The following is a 20,798-nucleotide window of genomic DNA, read 5'->3' on the forward strand; positions in this document are numbered from 1 at the left end:
TGGAGACAAATATTGAGCTTACCTGGATGACAATACTAGCATAGAGGGATTCATATCATGACAAATGCATCTTATGTTACCTTGTGAATAGAGAGTTATTGCCTTCATGAAGAGTTATGGAACTCCCTGGTAAGTAACTCTCTTAATCTACTGCAAATACTTGATTTCCTACTCCAGGAAGCAAAGAGATCTTGTCGTGGGTGGGGGATGAGGAAGCCAATTGAGTTAATTTCTTGGTGCCTTTTCTGAAAGGAAGGAGGATAGTTATCAAGTAAGGATGCTGACCCACCTGCTACTTCTTTTGGGACCAGGTAAGAGTCTGTTTTGTCCGTTGGTTGGTTGATTAGTAATATTTTGGTTTAGACACCACACTTAGTGATGCTTAGGTGCTACTTCTTGCTCTGTGCTCTGGAATTACTCCTGGTGTTTTCAGGGGATTATATGTAGAGTGCAGGGGATTAAACCAAAATTGGTGTGTTCAAAGCAAGTACCTTCCTTGCCGTATTATCTTTACAGCCTGGGACCAGATATGTCTTACCTGAGGAGGTTGGTGTTCATGTTCAGTGGAGAAGTGGAGGGCTTGAGGGTCCCATCAAAGGACAAAACAAAGGCAATGCTATATTGTTCTCTAGAAACTGAGGTGACTTCGAAGCAAATAATGAAAGAATTGTCCTGCCTGGGGATAAGGCAAGTTGTACTGGCCCTCACAGATGTCTCTGTCTTTCTGGAATTAGGTTCTGTGTTTGGAGCTCTCGTCTCTCAAAATCCAAGCAGGGACATCTGTCAACGTGGGAGCTCTGTGATGATCCAGTGTGAAGTAGACACTCAGATGACCTACATGTATTGGTATCAGCAGCTATCAGGACAAAGTTTAGTACTGATTGCAACTGCCAATCAAGGTTCAGAGGCTACTTATGAAAGTGGATTTTCTAAGGACAAGTTTCCTATCAGCCGCCCAACATTAACATTCTCAAGTATGAATGTGATGTGCCTGGACTCAGAAATCAGCAGCCTCTACTTCTGCAGTGCTGGAGACACAGTGCTGGACATACATCAAAGGTTTGAGCAATAACCCAGTTCCCATGCAGTGAGCTAGAGGCAGGGTGGAGGGAGGAAACCACAGCCAGATCTCGGGTGATGATAGCTGCATGTGTATTTCTGGTGGTGATGGGAACAAATGGAGAACTGGGAATGAAGAAAGAAATGCATGAAAAGCTTGAAGAGTTTCATCTACATACAGGATAGTATGTAGTATCTTCAGCTACTAAGGACTGAGGATAGAGTGTTTTCCCCAGGAGAAAGTTTAAAAATAATCAATAAGGCAGTATATCTTTAAATGCCAAGGCCATAAACATACCTTATTTTATTTTAAGGCCATATTTATGCTATTATCTATAATCCTTTTGACATCATACCATTTATTTATATGAATGGAATTGTACTTATTGTTCTTGGTGACCAAAAACAATAAAATGTCGTGAAATCACTCCACTTGTCATATTTCCAATCCCAGGTGAATAGGTCTAAAACAGGATATCCCCTAAGAATTAAAAAAACAAGCCAGCCAGGAGAGAATCATGAAGTCAATTGGCTTCTTGCCTCATAGTCCCACCCTGTGGCTACCCCAACCAACCTCTCTTTATTCTTCTTCTTCTTTTTTTTTTTTTTTTGGTTTTTGGGTCACACCCAGAAATGCTCAGTGGTTACTCCTAGCTCTTTGCTCAGAGATCGCTCCTGGCAGGCTCAGGGGACCATATGGGATACCTGGATTCAAACCACTGTCCTTCCACATGCAAGGCAAACGTACTACCTCCATGCTATCTCTCCAGCCCCAACCTCTCTTTATTCTATCCAGTGGATTGATTGGATTCTATCCAATGGATCCAGTGAGATCTATTAGGAGTCAAAGGGCTTGGTGAAAAGAAAGAGGAAGTTGGGGAACACCTTTGCTCTGGGCAAAAGCACAGTGTAAACTAACCAAGTGTTCTAGACATCTCAGTACCATAAATAAATGTCAGACAATATAAAGATTGCAAAAGTTTAGGGATCTGACACATTAATGAGCTTTTGGAGATTTTGCAAGACTTACAAGTATGGACCATGTTGGAATATCCAAAATCCTATAATACAAGAAGATAAGCCTCTGCACTTTCTGTCATCTGCCCTGTAAAAAGAGATGCAATACTCAGAAGGTCTCTCTGTACTTCAGAAGTAAACAGAATGGACTACATTTTTAGCTGTGCTCTTTGGCCCCTATCTCTGTGTAATCCATAAAATCAGGGCTGTGTGAGAAAGGCTTATGTATTGCATATCACTTCAAGGCATTATTAGACTGTGAAGAAAACTGTCCACCTGAGCTATACTAATAGATTCAACTGTTTGTTGAATCTATCTCTATGGAATCCTAGGTACTCTTCAAGAATCATGTTAGCCAGGTACAGTTACCATCTGTCATTAAGTTTTAAGTCTGCCACTGGTACTCTGCCCTATGGTAGAGTAACTTGTCTGTCTAACTACTCTAGTTCAAAACTTCCTGAAATAAATCATTTTCCAGACCAGAGCCAGCAGACTGCTGCTCTGTGATTTTTTTGCTAGTGATCCCACACTCAGAGCATTCTCAAAACCTAAAGGAACAGACTTTAGGTGACTGAGAAGTAAGTGACAAGAGAGAAACTTATCTGCCCTTATCTGAATGTATTGGTTCTTTTTTTCTGTCCTTCAGCATAAGAACAAATACAAGGGAGCAAACTGCCTTATTTCCCAAGCACAGAAAATCTCCTGAAACCCATTTGTCCCTTGAGCAAGTTTGGGGTGTAATCTTTTGAAGCACTGATTTTTCTGTCTCCATCCAGACAGCAAGGAATAAATGGTTCTTTTTCTAATTCCCTTAGACTTGGCATTCACTAAAAAACAAAAAAACAAAAAAAAAGTTTTGAAACAGAAGCGAAAAGCAAGTATAAAGAATCTTGATGTAATGTTCTTTCTTTTCTTTATTTGTTTTGTTTTTTGGGCCACACCTGGTGGCTGGGAATTGAACCCAGGTTGGCAGTGTGAAAGGCAAACAGCATGCAAGGCAAATGCCCTACCTGCTGTGCTGTTGCTCCCACCCTTGAAGTAAAGTGCTATTTCTGCAAAGTTGCTAACAGCTGTTTCTCCTCTAAAAAATCACTATGAGCTGTTATTTGTTTATTTTGATGGTGCTGGGAATCTAGGCAGGGGCACATGCAACGTTCTACTATTGAACCACACCCCTGGTTCTCTGCTTTCTGAAAGTCTCACCAGAGTTTTAAAACTGGCTATTCTCTTATTAGGTCCAGAGTCAAAGGATAAGACCACAAAACTGGAGTAAAGATGAACAAACTTTAATTCAACTGCCTATAGACCCAAAACTGGCAAGCCATAAGTTTGTAACAATGGTGCTTAAATAAAGAAATTATTTATTAAAAACAGCAACAACAACAACAAAAATGGCTGGCCAGGTGGCCTCTAGAAGGAGACAAACCCCATCCAAGGTCATGAATAGGATTATATAGAGAAGGGATATTGGGAGGTTCTAGCTTTTTGATGATCTTTAAAATGATTGGTTATTCCTAATCTGTCCTTCCCTGATAGGCATATGGCCAGGTAGTTTGGGTGTTAATAGAAATAGGCTTGAGTAAACCTAGTATGTGGCTTTCACCATGTGGTCCTTACAAAATGGCATCTTTCCCTGCTCAGAACCTAAGAGAAGCCTGCCTGACATGTGGCCTTTACAAAATGGTATCCCATTCTCCTTGTTCAGAACCCAGGACCCCAAAATCTGAACCTCAAAACTATACTGTATGACTGAAATTCAGCTATCAACAGCTTTATAACTGTGTATCTCAAGATGATTCGATTAAAAAATATGTTTTAATGGGGCTGGAGTGATAGCACAGTGGTAGGGCACTTGCCTTGCACACTGTCTACCCAGGACGGACCTCGTTCAATCCTCAGCATCCCATATGGTCCCTTGAGCCTGCCAGGAGCAATTTCTGAGCACAGAGCCAGGAGTAATCCCTGAGCACTGCCAGGTGAGGCTCAGAAACCAAAAAAAAAAGTTTTAATAAAAAAACTGTACTGTTGATATGCATGTAAGCACTCGATTATGAAGTGGGAAATGTACCAAGAACAGATTCAAGCACAGTTGGAAAAGGCTCAGTTCAATCCTAACTGCAAGTCTGACTCATACTATTGATCTCTACTCTAATTCCTTTACCTTAACCTGTTCATTCCTAGGATTTCATGGAATCTTCTGTTTTTAATTGGAAAAACATGTACTTGGGGGGCAGAATCGATAGCATATCAGGTAGGGCATTTTGCCTTGAACATGGCTGACCCAAGTTTGATCCGCAATTTTCCATCTGGTCCTCTGAGCCTGCCAGGAGTGATTTCTGAGTGCTGATCCATGAATAAGCCCTGAGCACTGCCCAGTGTGGCCCGAAAACAAACCAACCAACCAACAACAATAACAAAAAAAAATGTACCTGAATTTTTAATTTTTATCCTTTATCCTTTTATCTTTTCGCTCTATTTTTGAGCGGCACTTTGCTATGTTCATGTCTTACCCTGGCTCTGTCCTCTGGGGTCACTCGTAGTGGTAGTGAGGGGACTCTGTGTTATTGGGATAAAATCAGAGTTAACCTCTTGTAAGACAAGTGCTTTAACCACTGTACTATCTCTCTAGCTACTGAACCTATTTTCTGAAAAAGATCATACTTTATTCTGAATGATAACTAGAGTCTAAAAAAATGAGTTTAATGTTGAACAGTAAGTAGATCTTCTCAAACTCTAGAACTGTTTACAGAAGCAGAGATGGCCTGAAACCTATATACACTTCAACTTTCTTTCATAATCTAATCTATGCCTTCTAATTACCTGTCTTTTTCGTTGTTGTTGTTGTTTTTGATTTTAGGCCACGCCTGGTGACACTCAGGGGTTACTCCTGGTATGTGCTCAGAAATCATTCCTGGCTCGGGGGACCATATGGGACACCAGGGGATCGAACTGAAGTCTGTCCTAGGTCAGACAAGTGCAAGGCAAACGCCTTACTGCTGCACCAGCACTATGGCACCTCTTATTTTCTTTCTTTGGGCATCTTTGTGCTGCATTCTAGGCAACTTCCTAAGGATATGTTTAATGCCTGTGGGTCCATGGGTGATTTATACTAAGTGGAGAAGAGAGAGGTGATAGCTCCAAGAAGAGAAGATAACACTTTCTCTCTTCCTCTCTCTGCCACCCTGGGGGTAACTGGGTAAATTGAGGACTGAAACAACTAAGGTAAACTTTTTTAAGACCCAGACACCAAGTTTTACCAGCCTCACTAGGCAACCATGAAGCCATGCCTGGTATCTATTTTGTTTAACCTGTGGGGGCCCCTTCCTTACCTGCCTACCCATCTGCTTTATTTTGTTTACTAGGACATCTCTCAATTTTAATACAATAATTAACCTTCCATTCCATTTTTATTTTACTTTGGTTTAGTGTCATAGCTGAGAATGTTTGAGAGCTACTCCTGGTTATGCTTGGAAGACACTTCTATAGTTGTTAGGGGAGTCATGAATTATATGCGATCAAATCTAGAGATCCCACAGTTGCAGGTGAAACTGTATTGTTCCATGTTACCAGCTTCAATCTTTTCAAGAGTGAAAATATTGAGTAATAAGGATACTTAGACTCAAACTTAAATAAAAAGATTTATGAGAAAGTAGAAGGGAAAGGAAAATCAACTCCACAGTGGGGAAGAACTTAATACAGGACTAAGTTAACTATGGCTCTGTGGTTGTGAGGTGTGAGGTTGAAGGGACATTAATAGGAAAACTGGATCTTTTTGTTTCTTATCAATTGACAAGAATGTAACTGAGGAACTGGAGTGATGGCATAAGTGGTAAGGCATCTGCCTTGCCAGTGCTAGCCTAGGAAGGACTGCTGTTTGATCCCCCTGGTGTCTCATATGGTCGGTCCCTCAAGCCAGGAATGATTTCTGAGCATATAGCCAGTAATAAACCTTGAGAGTCACTGGGTGTGGACCAAAAACAAAACAAAACAAAACAAAACAAACAAACAAAAAATTGCTATTGAGTACACAGGGAAGTCAAAGGTAAAAGATTTTTCATGTAGGCCATTTTTAATGAAAATTGAGCTTTTGCATTTCTTAGCAATTGACCAGAATATTTTTTCTTTAAGCTCTTTCTTTCTTTTTTTTTAATAATTTCTTTATTTAAACACCATGATTACAAACATAATTGTAGTTGGATTTCAGTCAAAACAAGAACACCCCCTTCACTGTGCAACCTTCCCATCACCAATTGCCCCCATCTCTTCCCTCCCCACTTTCTGCCTGTATTTGAGACAGACTTTCTACATCCCTCACTCACTGACATTGTTATGATAGTTCTCAGTGTAGTTATTTCTCTAACTTCACTCACCACTCTTTGTGGTGAGCTTCATATCTTGAGCAGTCCTTCCACCCCTCATCTCAGCCCTCATCTCTGGACATTATCACAATAATGTCTTTAATTTTTCTTAAAATCCATGGATAAGCAGGACATTCCTGTGTGTGTTTCTCTCTCTCAGACTTATTTCACTCAGCATAATAGTTTCCATGTCCATCAATGTATAGGAACATTTCACAACTTTATCTCTCCTGACAGCTGCATAATATTTCATTATGTATATGTACCCCAGTTTCTTTAGCCATTCCTCTGTTAAAGGGCATCTTGGTTGTTTCCAGAGTCTGGCTATTGTAAATAGTGCTGTGATGAATATAGGTGTTAGGAAGGAATTTTTGTATTGTAATTTTGTGTTCCTAGGGTATAACCCTAGGAGTGATATCGCTGGGTCAAATGGGAGCTCAATTTCCAGTTTTTTCAGGAATCTCCATATTGTTTTTCATAAGGGCTGGACTAGACTGCATTCCCACCAGCACTGAATGAGAGTTCCTTCCTCCCCACATCCCTGCCAGCACTGATTGTTCTTGTTCTTTGTGATGCATGTGGTGTGAGATGGTACCTCATTGTTGTTTTGATTTGCATCTCCTTGATGATTAGTGATATGGGGTATTTTTCATGTGCCTTTTGACTATTTGTATTTCTTCTTTGACCAGAATGTTAAAGAGAATGTAAGGATTATACAGAGTGATCTAGTCATTTGCCATATAGGTATTGGCCATTAGTCTCTGAGTAAGCCTAAACTCTGGGGCAGAATTTTATGATCTTGGGGAGTCAGAGGAATGTTTAAAATGTAAGCCAGAACCTTGAGCAGTAGGAGTGTTGGAGGTCAATGAGAACAAATAGAACTGATGTAAGGGAAAACTGAGGCTTCTTCCTCTTTCACCACTTGCAAAGCTTGCACTAGATCTATTAAGCTAACTCTCCAGCCTCTATCCTTCAACTTTTTTAAAGATAAAGATGATACTAATCTTTAGTTCAGAAACTCTATTTGAGCCTTTTACAAGTATAGGTGATCATTTTTTAAAAGAATCTGGTTCCTTACAATTTTTGAAATGATTTCTTTAAGGATATTACATATAATTTTTCTATGCTTTTTGTTTGTTTTGATTTAGGGGTCACATCTGGCAGTATACAGGGTTTATTCCTATGCTTACTCTATGATTATACAGGGCTATCTTACAAGGCTTATTCTATGCTCAGGAATCACTCCTAAAGGTTTTCGGGGACTTTATGTGGTGCCAGGGATCAAACCCAGGTTAACCAACTGCAGAGTAAGTACTCTGCCTGCTATACTAATGCTGTATCTCTAATTTTGGAACTTTTACTGATTAAAACCAACATCAGACAACTTCTTGCATCTGGTTTTTTTTGTTTGTTTGTTTTTGTTTTTGTCTTTTGGGCCACACCCGTTTGATGCTCAGAAATTGCCTCTGGTTTGGGGGGACCATATGGGATGCCGGAGGATCTAACAGCGGTCCTTCCTTGGCTAGTGCTTGTAAGGCAGACACCTTACCTCTAGGGCCACCTCACTGGCCCCTGCATATGGTTTTCTTATTTGTAGTTTATGTTGACGATTTTTGTGACTCTTCCCTTTTGCCTTTCACTAAGTGTATAGCTCTTTCTATATAGTTTTATACAGAATTAATCCCATCTTCCTTCTAGTTCCTCTGGGCACAAAGCCCAGAGTATCCTGCCTAATTTCCACAATACTGATTAATTGGCCCATGAGCATAAGTAGACCTATTCAATAAAATGGACCATTAGGCAGAAACTTTCCTTCCTACCTCTACTCTCATTTCCCTAAGAAGTTGGCAAATACAGAGAGATAAGTAAATCTATAAATAAGCTTGGGTTGTTGGCAACATCCCATACCACACAAAATATCAAAACTCTTACAAGAGAAACAGATAAACATTTTCATTAGGAAGTTACCCTACATAATCATCACAAATTTTATTTAAAAAATTATGAAAAATACTTTTGTAAAAACATGAAAAATGAGAAAAGTTTTTTTTTGAGGGACCATAATCAGCAGTGCTCACGGCTTACTCCTGGCTCTGAACTCAGGAATCACACCGAACAGAGCTCAACAGACCTATATAAGGTGCTGCACCTATATAAGGTGCAGCCTATTGGAAGTACTATTTTGGGGGCCTTGAAATAAGTTTTTTTTTCAATTGTGTCATAATACTGAAAAATGGAATGTTATAATTTTGTGATAAAAAATGAAACTTGTCTGATAGACCAAATTTTAAGTTCAAAACATCGTTGTACTTCTTTATCACTAGAATGTGACTATTTTGGAGAGAGTCAATACATAGTAAAATAGGAGAAAATTAGGCCATTACCTGGGTTCTGATCCAGTCTAGATGGCATCTAATTTAAAAAATGTGGAGAACCAGGAGATACCCTCAGAGGACCTGTGAAGCCTCACTGAGAAGAAAGCCACCTGCAAGACCACGATCAAGGCCTCTACAGAAATCTACTCTAATGTCACTTTTCTTTTGAATTTCTAGATCTCAGAACTGTGATGTCTTTTATTTAAGATACCCAGTCTGTGATATTTTGCTATGTCAACCTGTAAAAATTAATACACTGAGAAAATAAATGTAATTAAGGAAAATAAAAGAGGAAAATCTTCAAGCAGTCTAACTTTCCCTGGAGAAAATTTATGACAACATTTAAGCTTAGCGTATGTCTAACCTTAAATGAACTTCAAGTAAATAAACTCAGTTGTTATTCAGAGAAGGAACACATGCTTCCAATTTTATATTTGAATAGAAATGTTGGCACAACAGGTGTGCCAGCAGGCTTCACTACCTTCCCCAAGGCTAGGAAAGAGAACACTTTGTTATGGCATCTGGAGATAAGTTTGAAACCTTCTCAAACTCAGTGGATTTTTTTAAAGTTGGTTTCAAATTGGAATTACTTGTATACCTTAAGTGTCTTCAGGTTGGCAATGGGTAAGAGCTTGGCAGGATCAGCAGTCTCCATTGAGTTATCACTATTGGTCAGTCTGTGTCTCTAAACCTGTAACACTTTTTAACTTAGGGAATTAGAGAGAACAAATCACCATGCAAATCTATTGATGTCCAGGCAAAGATGATAAAGAAAATTATTTCATAGATGAAGTTATTGTGCCATTAAGACTGGAGCGGTAACACAACAGATAGAGCATTTGCCTTGCAAGCAGACAACCTGGGTTCAATTCCCAGCTTTCCATATGGTCCCCTAAACCTGCCAGGAGCAATTTCTGAGCACAGAGTCAACAGTAATCTCTGAATGCTGTCAGGTGTGGCCTCAAAACAGAAAACAGCAACAAAAAGATATTGTGCCATGGGGAAACTTTTGTAGTTTAGAAAAAAAATCAATGGAGGACAGATGAAGTGGGAAGAGTCTGCTGTCAGGAAAAGTACCCACAATTCCACAATCTCTGTTAGTTAGTTAGTTTGTTTGTTTGTTTGGGGACTATACCCAGTGATGCTCAGGGGTTATTCCTGGCTATGTGATCAGAAATCATTCCTGTCTCTGGGCCTTATTACAGTAATGTCTTTTTCATGACTTCATCTCTCCTGACGTTGCATAATATTCAATTGTGTATATGTACCCCAGTTTCTTTAGCCATTTATCTGTTGAAGGGCATCTTGGTTGTTTTCAAAGTCTGGCTATTGTAAAAAGTGCTGCTATTGTAAATGTAAATAGTGCTATTGTAAATAGGTGTGAGGAAGGGATTTTTGTTTAAAGGAGAAAAGTGTTTTCTCCCTGACATAGGTTACTGTGTTAAAGATCAAAATTGAGGCTGACAATGAAAGTTCTAGAAAGAGCATGTGGAACATCCATGTTTAAGTCCCATCTCTACAACATCTATGTGTACTTGAGCAAGTCATTTTACCTCTATAAGGCTGACTTGTCATCTATGTGACAGGTAACTCCACAGCTGTGATCATAAATGCTGATGAAAGGCCAATATAATATTTGGTAGAAGAATAACACAGAAACTATCCAGTCATCATCACAATTAAAAGACAGTGGTTAGAGTCCAAGAGATAGTCCAAGAGATTAAGGTACTTAGACTAGCCCCAATCTAATTCCTGACACTATATATAGAGCCCCCAAAACTACCAGGAGTGATCCTTGAGCAGTGAATACCACCAGGTAAGAAACAATGGCTTGAAATATTAATCATGAAATATAAACTAGGAAAATGACTTAGAAGAATCATTAAAAATACAGAGTACCAGGCACTGCATAGAAATAATCTAAATTTAGTTTGGGCACAGGACCACATGGATCTGTCCTTACATATAAACACAGGCTACGGCAAAACCGTTCACCTAGAGTTAACTTCTTTGCTTATAAAGTGATTCCCACAACAACCACACTGTGTGACTTTATTCATTTTTTTTCTGTTTGGGACACACCCTGTGATGCTCAGGGATTATTCCTGGCTATGCCCTCAGAAATCGCTCCTGGTTCGGGGGACCATGTGGGATGCCAGGGGATCAAATCATGGCCTGTCCTAGATTTGTCACCTGCAAGGTAAACACCTACCTCTCTACTATCACTCTGGCACCATAACTTTATTCTTTTGGGGGTTTGGTGGGGTGGATTTTGGGCCACACTCGGTGACGCTCAGGGGTTGCTACTGGCTATGAGCTCAGAAACTGTTCCTGGCTTGGGGGGACCATATGGGATTCGGGTGAATGGAACCACAATCCATCCTAGGTCACATGCATGCACGGCAAAGCCCTACCGCTGCACCATCGCTCCGGCCTTGTGACTTTATTCTTATAAGAAGCAAAGAGTCTCAAAAGTCTAGTCATGAGGCCAGAGTGATAGCACACACTGTTGGCTTTACAGGCAACCGACTCAGGTTTGAGCCTCAGAATCCCATTTGGTGATTCAAGCCTACCAGGAGTAATTTCTGAGTGCAGAGCCAGGAGTAACCCTCAGCATCACGATGTGTGCCCAACCCCAAATAAAAACATAAACAAACAAAACCACAAAAGTCTAGTTATGAGATTTTAGACAGAACCATTTTCAAGTTTATGGGTGTTTCCTGTTAGATTTCATTAGTGCCACAAGCACCAATACAATAATTTTTTTATCTTTCTTCCTTTTTTCTAAATTATACTAAGAATTGCTGCTCTAGAGTGAAATTGTTCAGAGTACACAATATCTATATGATCCATAGCAAGAATCTCCTAACCATATAAAATAAAACTTCCTATGAATAACTCCACAATAAGGGTATAGAACAAATGTCATATTTGGTGAGAATATAGGAAAGGGCTTTATTAGCAACATTTCACAATCTGAATCACCTATGTATGAACACTGAGCAATATGCCTTTCTTGCCTGAGACATGGCTTGAAGGTGTCAGGGACCCTGGTAAGAAAATGCTTTAAAATCAGTTACCAAGTAAGAGACTAGTATTTTTCGTAACATAAGACACATTCCACCCCCCCCCCCCAAAAAAAAAAAAAGATTGGGAGAAATGTTTGTGTGTCTTATGGAGCAAATGCTGATTGGTGCTAAAGCCTGAGTGCAGGGGAGGAAAGCAGATACTAACCACTTGACATATGTGGTGTGATGCCCCTTTATTGTGCAGACATACCACATAGGATGAACAATCATCCTATGATAAATTTTGTTTAAGACTATTTGATCACTGCTGAGACTTTTATTTTTTTATATTAAATAAAGCGTATTTAATTTTTTTAATTTTTTGATGTTAAAAAAAGTTAATTAAATGTGTTTAACCAGCTGTGGACTGGCATATTATAAATATACTTTGGACTAGCAGGCTGGTTGTTCCCAGCCTCTGTCTCCTGATGGCATCTCACATTGTGTTTATTAAATATTTTAGTATACCATTTGCATTAGAATATTTTTTCTTGTTTTTCCTCGTCTAAAAACTATCTGCGTCTTATGGTCAGGTGCATCTTATGGAGGGAAAAATACAATCATTCAACCCTCCATTTCTATCAATAGTAAAGGGTTCAGGATATACAGTTGTTCCTCCAATAACCTCTAGCTTGGCTCCAATAAATCTTTTAACCACTGCTCACAACAGTTCCCAAGCTTTACAAGGAGTTTTTTCATCATTCTGTTGCTAGGAGGCCAGTTCTACCAGTTTTAGATTTGTATTCTTAGAAAAGAGAGAAACTTTCTAGCTATCAGCCTCTTCCTTTATAAACAGAAATAATTTCATTCTTTTCATCTTACATCTAAAACTTTTCTAAGAAGTAAACCCGAAACTTAGTATCTCAAACTCAACAAGCCATAATTATTTATATGTGTTAAAGCTCTTAAAAAGTTTCCAGGATCTAGAGAGATAACCTAAAAGATTGAAGCAAATGGACTGATGCTTGAGACTGTTAGTTCAATTCCCTGTATCTTATGCCTCCCCAAGCAACATCATGTCTGAATACTCAAGTATTTATTGCTGGGATACAAATTACTAAGAGTGGTCCCTGGGCTCCAGATACCACTTGGAAAGCCACTGCCAAGTTTACAGACACAATTCAAACTTGGTATTGTTTTCTCCTAGACCTGAACTACTTTGAATGATAAGGGTGAAAAGGCCAAAAGAAAATTCTGAGCAATGAGGATTCCTTGTTCGTAAAATTGACTTTCAACCATGTCAGTCTAGTTCTAAAACAGAAGGCACCATAAATCCTCCCCACAAATCCTCCACTCTCTCAGGGTGACCTTGATTGCCCCATACTGTGCAATGGGGTACTCCAGTGGAGAGCTTCTGGGGCTATGGTGTTGGATTAACCAACCTCACCCTAAACTGTTATGGAGTATCAGCCTTCACACTTAACAATAATGGTTTTGTCTTTTACATGTCAAAGATCCACCTGGGCAGGAAGAACTTTTAAATAGGCTCTTTACCTTAACTCCCTCCCTACCCAATAAATACTGTGTTCCTGGCAGGCTTCTGTCCCTCTTGCCCCATGTGGTAGAAAGGTCCATCTCTCTTCAACCTGGTCTGGGTATTTTCAATGGCAGCCCTGCTCTAGACCTTCTCCCCCCCCCCACCCATGAGATTATAGTGTATGGATAAGTGGACTAGATCGAGCAGATCAGGGTTGCCAACTACAGTCCCCCAAATACACCCAATCATTATGCTAGTAAAGTGATTCTGTCTCAATGCCTGCATCTGGGTCTCTTTCCTAAGACGTTCTTCTCCTTGTGAACATATCCTCCCAACCAATGTTCAGACAGGCTTAGAGATGAGCAGGGAACCCAGTTCCCAAAGTGTTTACTATAGTAGAAATTTGAGTTGAGCGTCAGGTAGAGGAAATCCAGAACACAACTAAGCATGACAATAAGGGCATTTTCTCAAGGAATTGTTTTAGAAACACTTCAAGGTTACAGACTAATCCCAACCCTTCATTTTCCCTGAATTCATGTGAAATTCAGGAATTTCTGACATATAGAAATTAGGAGCTGCTGCAGATATTGGTGTGTTACAAATTGAGCTTAGTGCACAGTTCTTTGCACTTGATTGGTTACTACTGTTCCATCACCGATATCCCAAGACACTGCATCACATGTCATTATGTCACATTATTCAATTTTTTCTGACCCAATCACTATCTTCTTTTCCCAGCCACTTGGAAACTTCAGTTCTCTAGTCAATGTCCAAGGGTCATAGATATTGTCCATTTTCTTGTTTATATGACGAACACCTGATATTTATACTTCTTTCAGTTTCTTATGCTTTTTGTCTATAGTTTCTATTTAAAAGTTGTTCGATGTTTATCAGCAAAGTTCTATATTTCAGCTCATTAGATTTAGTGAACTTATATACAAGGATAGGTTAAATATAAATGTTCAGTACTCCCACTGGTGCACTTTAGTTTTTAAAGGAAATAGCCTTTAGTTTTTAAAGGAAATATTGTATTGCTTGCAAAACTGGTTTGATGGTAATTAGTTACTTTAAGTTGTATTTATCTTAAAAAAACTATTCCTCTTACATAAACATTGGATGTCTCAATATATTCTCCATTAGAAATTTACTTGCTTAAGAAAATTGACTAACTTAAGCCACATCTTTCAGTATTATGTGCTCATCTAGGAATGTCTGGAAATTATCATCTAGAAATGTAGTTGATTTCACTAGATGCTTGTTGTGTTCTATTATTTCATTTATATGTCAAATATTCTATTATAATATGTTGAAGGGTATGTGTATGCATTGACTTTGTTTCCTATTCTTTTTTCTTCTTGTAGATGAATGTTCATCCCTTTCCCAAATTAAGACCCACTCAGTTACTTCTTCAAAAATATTTCACTACCTTGTTTCTCTTTTCTGGAACTCTTAAAATGAAGATAAGTTTCCAATTAATCTAGTCCCTTACAGTGCTGTCATAAATTAGAATTATCCTGTTATTGCTAAACATAAAAATTAGTAGTAGTACTACATAATAAGTATTATTATTATAGATTCTATAGATTACGTGATAAAAAAGTTTTTCCTATAAATTCTCTATAATTCATAACTCAGTTTGCCTTTAAGGCTCTCTTCTTGGTCTCTTCTTGACCTCCAAAGATCCATGAGTATCCACTTGGATTTCTTAGGACTCTAAAGGCAGTAGGGGAAAAGGGTGGTGGCATAAAGGAAACTTGAAAGGTGCTCTGAGGCCTTAAGAGCAGAAGTCAGTTTCACAGCATCTAAGAAGTTGCTAGATGACACTCTGTAGCAAGGGTCAAAAAGATCAAATGGATGAACCATCATGAGTGAAGATGTTCCTATCTCTACAACAAAGAAAAATAAAGAAGAGAAATACAGCCAAGGACTCTATTATCTGAAACCTGAGGATGGCACTGGATATAGGAGTTCATGGAAAACCATGAAAACATCATGACCACATTAGTAGGAAGCAGAATTAAGAGAATGAACTCTACACAGGCTCAGATCTAGCCCCCAAAAAGGAGAGATCAGAGTTCCACCAGATTTGCTGATTTGGTTGTGTCATGGACATTGAAAATGAACAGCCACTGAAGATCTTTTTGCTATTTTTTAAGTGAGGGATAGTTGACCTTTATTTCTGCCCTCAAGAAGTAAGTTCTGGGGGGGGGGGGGTAAAAAGAAAAGTAAGTTCCCATGACACATAAGGTCATGTCCCGAGAGTCACCAAATGTAACAAAGCTGATGCAAGACCTTGGGAAGGGGACACCTGCAGGTGTGCTTGCAGTAAAGGGCAGTGATTCCATTCTGGAACCCCTACCTCCATCTGGGAAAGTATAAAAGCTCTCAGCCACCCTCTCACTTACACTCTGCCACCATGAATCCTCTGCTGATCCTCGCCTTCCTGGGAGCTGCTGGTGAGTTGCAAGCACTGCTTCAGACTTCATCTGTCTTCTGACAACTATTTCTGCTGCACTGTTCTAGCTGCCTTTATGGTTTGACTTTCAGATTATTTCTTTACCCTTCCCTTCTTGGGATTTCTTTAAGCTTCTTGCTTCTGATTGTACTCACCCCAAAACTTAACCAATCATTTGGGGAGTTTGGTAGATAATTTCGGGCAGGTAAGAAAGAGGTACTATTAACATCATGCTTCATAAAATGAAGAATATTCTTGATGCAGACTCAATTTCTGAAGCTCTGCAGTGTAGAGGTCTTCCATATTTGCTCTTCATTTCTGATGTAATGGTAAGGGTGAAAAAGTCCCTTATTTTACTTTCTTTTAAATAACATTCTGACAAAATGACTGGAAGTATTTTATTTTGTTTTTGATTTTTAATTTTGTTTTGTTTTGTGTTGGTCATGCCCAGCATTTCTTGGGGGTAATTCCTGGTGGGCTCAGGAGCTCACATGGGATGTTGGTGACTGAACCCAGATTGGCTGTGTGCAAGTCAAATTCCCTACCCATTTTACTACTGTGCCAGCCCAACTTGAAGTATTATCTGTACATAAATCATTAAGCTGTGTTCAGATTACCAATGAAGAGTCAAGCTTATGATGTACTGTTCTATTCAGGTATTTCAGGGCCATTTTAGTCCTTTAAAAATGCCTTAATGAGCTGGGGCTGATCCCCTGAATCTACTACAGAGAGAAACCCATGAAGAATCTGAATATAGCCTGGATACTAAAGCAGAACATGTTCAAACTAGAACAAGATCCTACCATGAGCAGTTTAAAGATCAGGGAAACAGGCAGTGATGAGAGAGGTTGGTATGAAGTAGAGAGAATGCTATACTTCCACACTAAACAGATCGAGTGTATAATTCCTAACAGTGTTTTTATGTGCTGTTGTTTTGGGGAGGTAAGATCCAGAGTCCTGTAGGTTGTATGGTCAGCAGCTTGCAAACCCTCATAGACACCTTCCTGAAAAACACATGGAAAGGAAAGGACAGTGCTGACATGTATGAATTCTCTGTGCTCAGAAAACTATTCTAATGAGCAGGATCAAGTCACATAAAGGGATCCACATGCCTCATATCCTGCTGATCACTTCTCCCTTTCTGTCTCCATTCAGTTGCTTTCCCCGCTGACGATGATGACAAGATCGTCGGGGGATACACCTGTCAGGAGAACTCTGTTCCCTACCAGGTGTCCCTGAATGCCGGCTACCACTTCTGTGGAGGCTCCCTCATCAATGACCAGTGGGTGGTGTCTGCTGCTCACTGCTTCAAGTCGTAAGTGATGCATTCTAACTGCAACAATCTGGAACCCCTAAGTGCAGGACAGAGTTTAGATGGGATAGCTGATGAAATGGAGCTGCCATTTGTAGACAAGTTTCTAAGTTGGGGTTAAAGAAGAGAGCAAACTAGGAACATTTACATAACATACTAATATATGACACAAAAGGGCAATGGATAAGAGATAAAACACTAAAAAAATATAAAGTTGCTATGATAGGTCCAGGTTGAAAACAAGCAAGACTCACACCTTTGAGAGTCACACGTGGAAGCCACTGACAATGTCATGAACCAGGCAGTTGGGTTTTTCCTAGTGCAAAGACATACTTTTCTGGGATACTGGGGGCTGAGTAGCTGCTGCTCTGTGCCCCTCTGTTCCTTGAGAAGAAAAAACAGGCAGAGTTGGGATCATTCTGGTCAAAAATAACTAATTAGGACCACAAACTCACCAGTTTAATTTCACACACTCACCACTGAAGGGTTAAAAGCTCACCTCTACACAAAGATGCACTCAGTTTCGCAAAGTGACAAATTCCCCTCAAGTCACAAGCTCCCCTCACACATTTATTTATGCATGGCCACACAGTCCCCTGGCAGTGACAAAAGAATGCAGGGCTGTTGTAAACCTACTATGGCTTTCCCCTTGTAATTGTTGGTTCCTACTGAGCAAATTGGATCAGACCAATAACTGAGTTTTTGAAGGTTTAAAAGATGTTGCTGGAAAAGACCACATTCCAGTAGTGCATTCATAGAGATAGTGGAGTAAGGAATCAAGGAAGAAAGCAAAGGTCACTGCTTTACCTTATTAGAGGAAGGAAGTGAAAGCTGGGACTTATAGTTGCACTTCTGTACAGTGAGATCTGGGGCACAAGGGAGCACAGAGAAGTAGTTGCCTGCTGAGAAGTTCACATCCTAACAGCACTTCACTTCCAAGGTCCAGCAATATTTACTTCAGAAGCAAAGTCCCTTGGGCTCTCTGCTGTCTTTGACATAGTAGCTCCACACCATACCAGGGCCCTAGAAACAGCAGATCCTGGTCAGGGAGGCCTGAGAACAGTTCTCACTGTGCTCCCTCTCTGCAGCCGCATCCAGGTGCGTCTTGGAGAGCACAACATCAAGGTCCAGGAGGGCAATGAGCAGTTCATTAACTCTGTGAAGGTCATCCGCCACCCCCGCTATGACAGCTGGACCCTGGACAATGACATCATGCTGATCAAGCTCTCCTCCCCAGCAGTCCTCAGTTCCCGTGTATCTGCCATTGCCCTGCCCTCCTCCTGTGCCCCTGCTGGCACTCAGTGTCTCATCTCTGGCTGGGGCAACACCCTCAGCTCTGGAGGTGAGTGGGAATCCTCAGACCTTTACCTCTTTCTTCCTTCTGTCCCCCACATGCTATAGAACCCACAGACCAGCAGTAATACAGCCACTACTTCCAACCTGTAAATGTCCTGATGTGCCCAATTTATGTAGAATTGTGCCCTGGAGACACATGAGGCACTGCATCTTAGTGAATTTACCCAAAGTCAGGTCACACAGAGCACTTCCATGATCTCCTCTTGAATGCTGTCACCATTATTTATTCTGGAAGCACCAGTTCATTATATCTTGCTGGGGCACACCTGGCTTTCACCTGATTCTATGTTATGTCTCTGGACTCTGGGTCATCCACCATGTTCTTAATCTCCTCCTGTCCTCCACAGTCAACAACCCTGAGCTGCTGCAGTGCCTGGATGCTCCCCTGCTGAGCCAAGCCCAGTGTGAGGCTTCCTACCCTGGACAGATCACTGAGAACATGGTGTGCGCTGGCTTCCTGGAGGGAGGCAAGGACTCCTGCCAGGTATTTATCTTACCTCTGTTGAGTCACCGCCCCTAGTCTAGTCTATTGCACACTCATTGTAGGCTAATGGTGGACCCTAGGTCTGGAGGGTGGTAGAAGAGGGTACTAAACATGTCCCATGAAGGGAGTACAAGCTATTATTTAGGCATGCCATTCTCTTATGTGAAGACAGAATTAACCACCATGAAAAGGAGTACCAGAGCTAAGCAGTGGGCTCTTCAAGAATTTCACCGGGGCATTATCTCCCTCTCACTTTAATAACTTGTCATCTTCCTCCCAGGGTGACTCTGGTGGCCCCGTGGTGTGCAATGGAGAGCTCCAGGGAGTTGTCTCCTGGGGCTATGGCTGTGCCCAGAAGAACAAGCCTGGAGTCTACACCCGGGTGTGCAACTTTGTGGACTGGATTGAGGAGACCATGGCTGCCAACTAAGTTTTCCTCCAAACTCAATCACCATGCAAATAAAGTGACTCTGCCTTAATATCTGTCTCTGAGTGTTTTTACTTGTATTTTCCTTTTGATGATTATGTCAGTCATAGCTTAGAGATGAAAATGAAGGATATTGCGTCCCCATTGCATATTCAATGAAACTGATCTTTAGCAGCACAAGATGAGAAGGAATTTAGTAACAGGAAGCTAAGGCAGAAGGTCTGTTTCCCAAAAAAGTAGTTTATAAATACCGTTTAGTAAATAAGTGTAATTAGTTTAGAAAAATAATCTTTAAAAATATTGTGACTCTGAGGACTTCAAGGGAAACTTCTCCTGTGCCTGTTTGTGCTTCTGAATACCTGAATCTCTCCTCAGAGGCCTAGGGAGCACCCCCCCAAAAAAAACTGTTACGTAGAGGCCTCAGAAGAGCGCGGCTGCAAAGCAAAGCGGAACGGCCGCGCACTCTTTCTAACCAATGAACCCCACTACAACACATAGGAAAAATCACACTACAAGCGTGACAATGGGGCAACCTCGCAGGCAAACACCATGCACAGAGAATAAAGACAAAAGCTCGGATGACCTAATAAATTCCAACCACCTTATTAACCTCTCGGAAAAGGAACTTAAAATAGCAATATGGAAGATGTTTGTAGAACCACAGAAAGCATAGATAGATCTGAACAAAACTCAAAGACAGATATCAGAAAACTCAAAATTGAAATAACAGATCTGAAAAACACAGTAGCTGAACTGAAAAACTCACTGGATGGCCTTGCCAGCAGGGTAACAGCAGCTGAGGATAGAATCGGCGTGCTGGAAGATGAGATGCAGAAAAACTCAACACAGCAGAAGAAATTGGAAAAGAACCTTAAGAAAAACAAACAGGCAATGGAAAAAGTACTCAAGGCATGCGAACAGATGAAAATAGAAGTCTTTGATAAACTCAACAGAAACAACATAAGAATCATTGGAGTCACAGAGACCCAGGTAGGAGATCTCCAGGAAGAATCAACTGTCAAAGACATCATCAAAGAGATACTCCCAGAGTTAAAGACTACATGCAATCAAATCCTGCATGCCCGAAGAGTACCAGCTAAAAGAGACCCAAAGAAAAACACCCCAAGACACATCCCCATTACGATGACAAATTCAACAGATAGAGATAGAATACTGAAAGCAGCAAGATCAAAAAGGGAAATTACATTCAAAGGAGCATCCCTAAGACTTACAGCAGACATGTCACAAGAAACTCTCAAGGTGGAAGACAGTGGCGGGATATTGTGACAAGACTGAATGAAATGAATGCCTCACCAAGAATACTGCACCCAGCCCGACTCACGTTCAGGTTTGAAGGAAGAATACATAGCTTCATGGATAAACAACAGCTCAGAAACATCAGAGATGAAA

At 40.4% G+C, this 20,798-nt stretch overlaps 1 protein-coding gene and 1 gene segment (V, D, J or C); both read left to right on the forward strand.

Moving 5' to 3' along the window:
- Positions 1 to 247: 247 nt before the first annotated feature.
- Positions 248 to 20,798, forward strand: part of LOC126012093 (T-cell receptor beta-1 chain C region-like) — an 85,871-nt gene continuing 65,320 nt past the window's right edge. Inside the window, 2 exon segments of the C gene segment in view lie at positions 248 to 311; positions 735 to 1,059. Of these exon segments, the coding sequence occupies positions 278 to 311; positions 735 to 1,059 (359 nt within the window).
- LOC126011704 (anionic trypsin-like) lies at positions 15,771 to 19,391 on the forward strand. Of its 2 annotated transcripts, none has more exons than XM_049775516.1 (5): positions 15,771 to 15,810; positions 16,965 to 17,124; positions 18,141 to 18,463; positions 18,825 to 18,961; positions 19,242 to 19,391. In XM_049775516.1, exons 1-5 carry the CDS (start codon positions 15,771 to 15,773, stop codon positions 19,389 to 19,391), a joined length of 810 nt encoding a protein of 269 aa, XP_049631473.1. The 2 variants fall into 2 exon arrangements, with proteins under 2 accessions (XP_049631473.1, XP_049631479.1); XM_049775522.1 differs by having other exon boundaries at positions 18,210 to 18,463.

The sequence above is a fragment of the Suncus etruscus genome, chromosome 1 (genome assembly GCF_024139225.1).
Source record: "Suncus etruscus isolate mSunEtr1 chromosome 1, mSunEtr1.pri.cur, whole genome shotgun sequence".
Lineage (NCBI taxonomy): Eukaryota > Metazoa > Chordata > Mammalia > Eulipotyphla > Soricidae > Suncus > Suncus etruscus.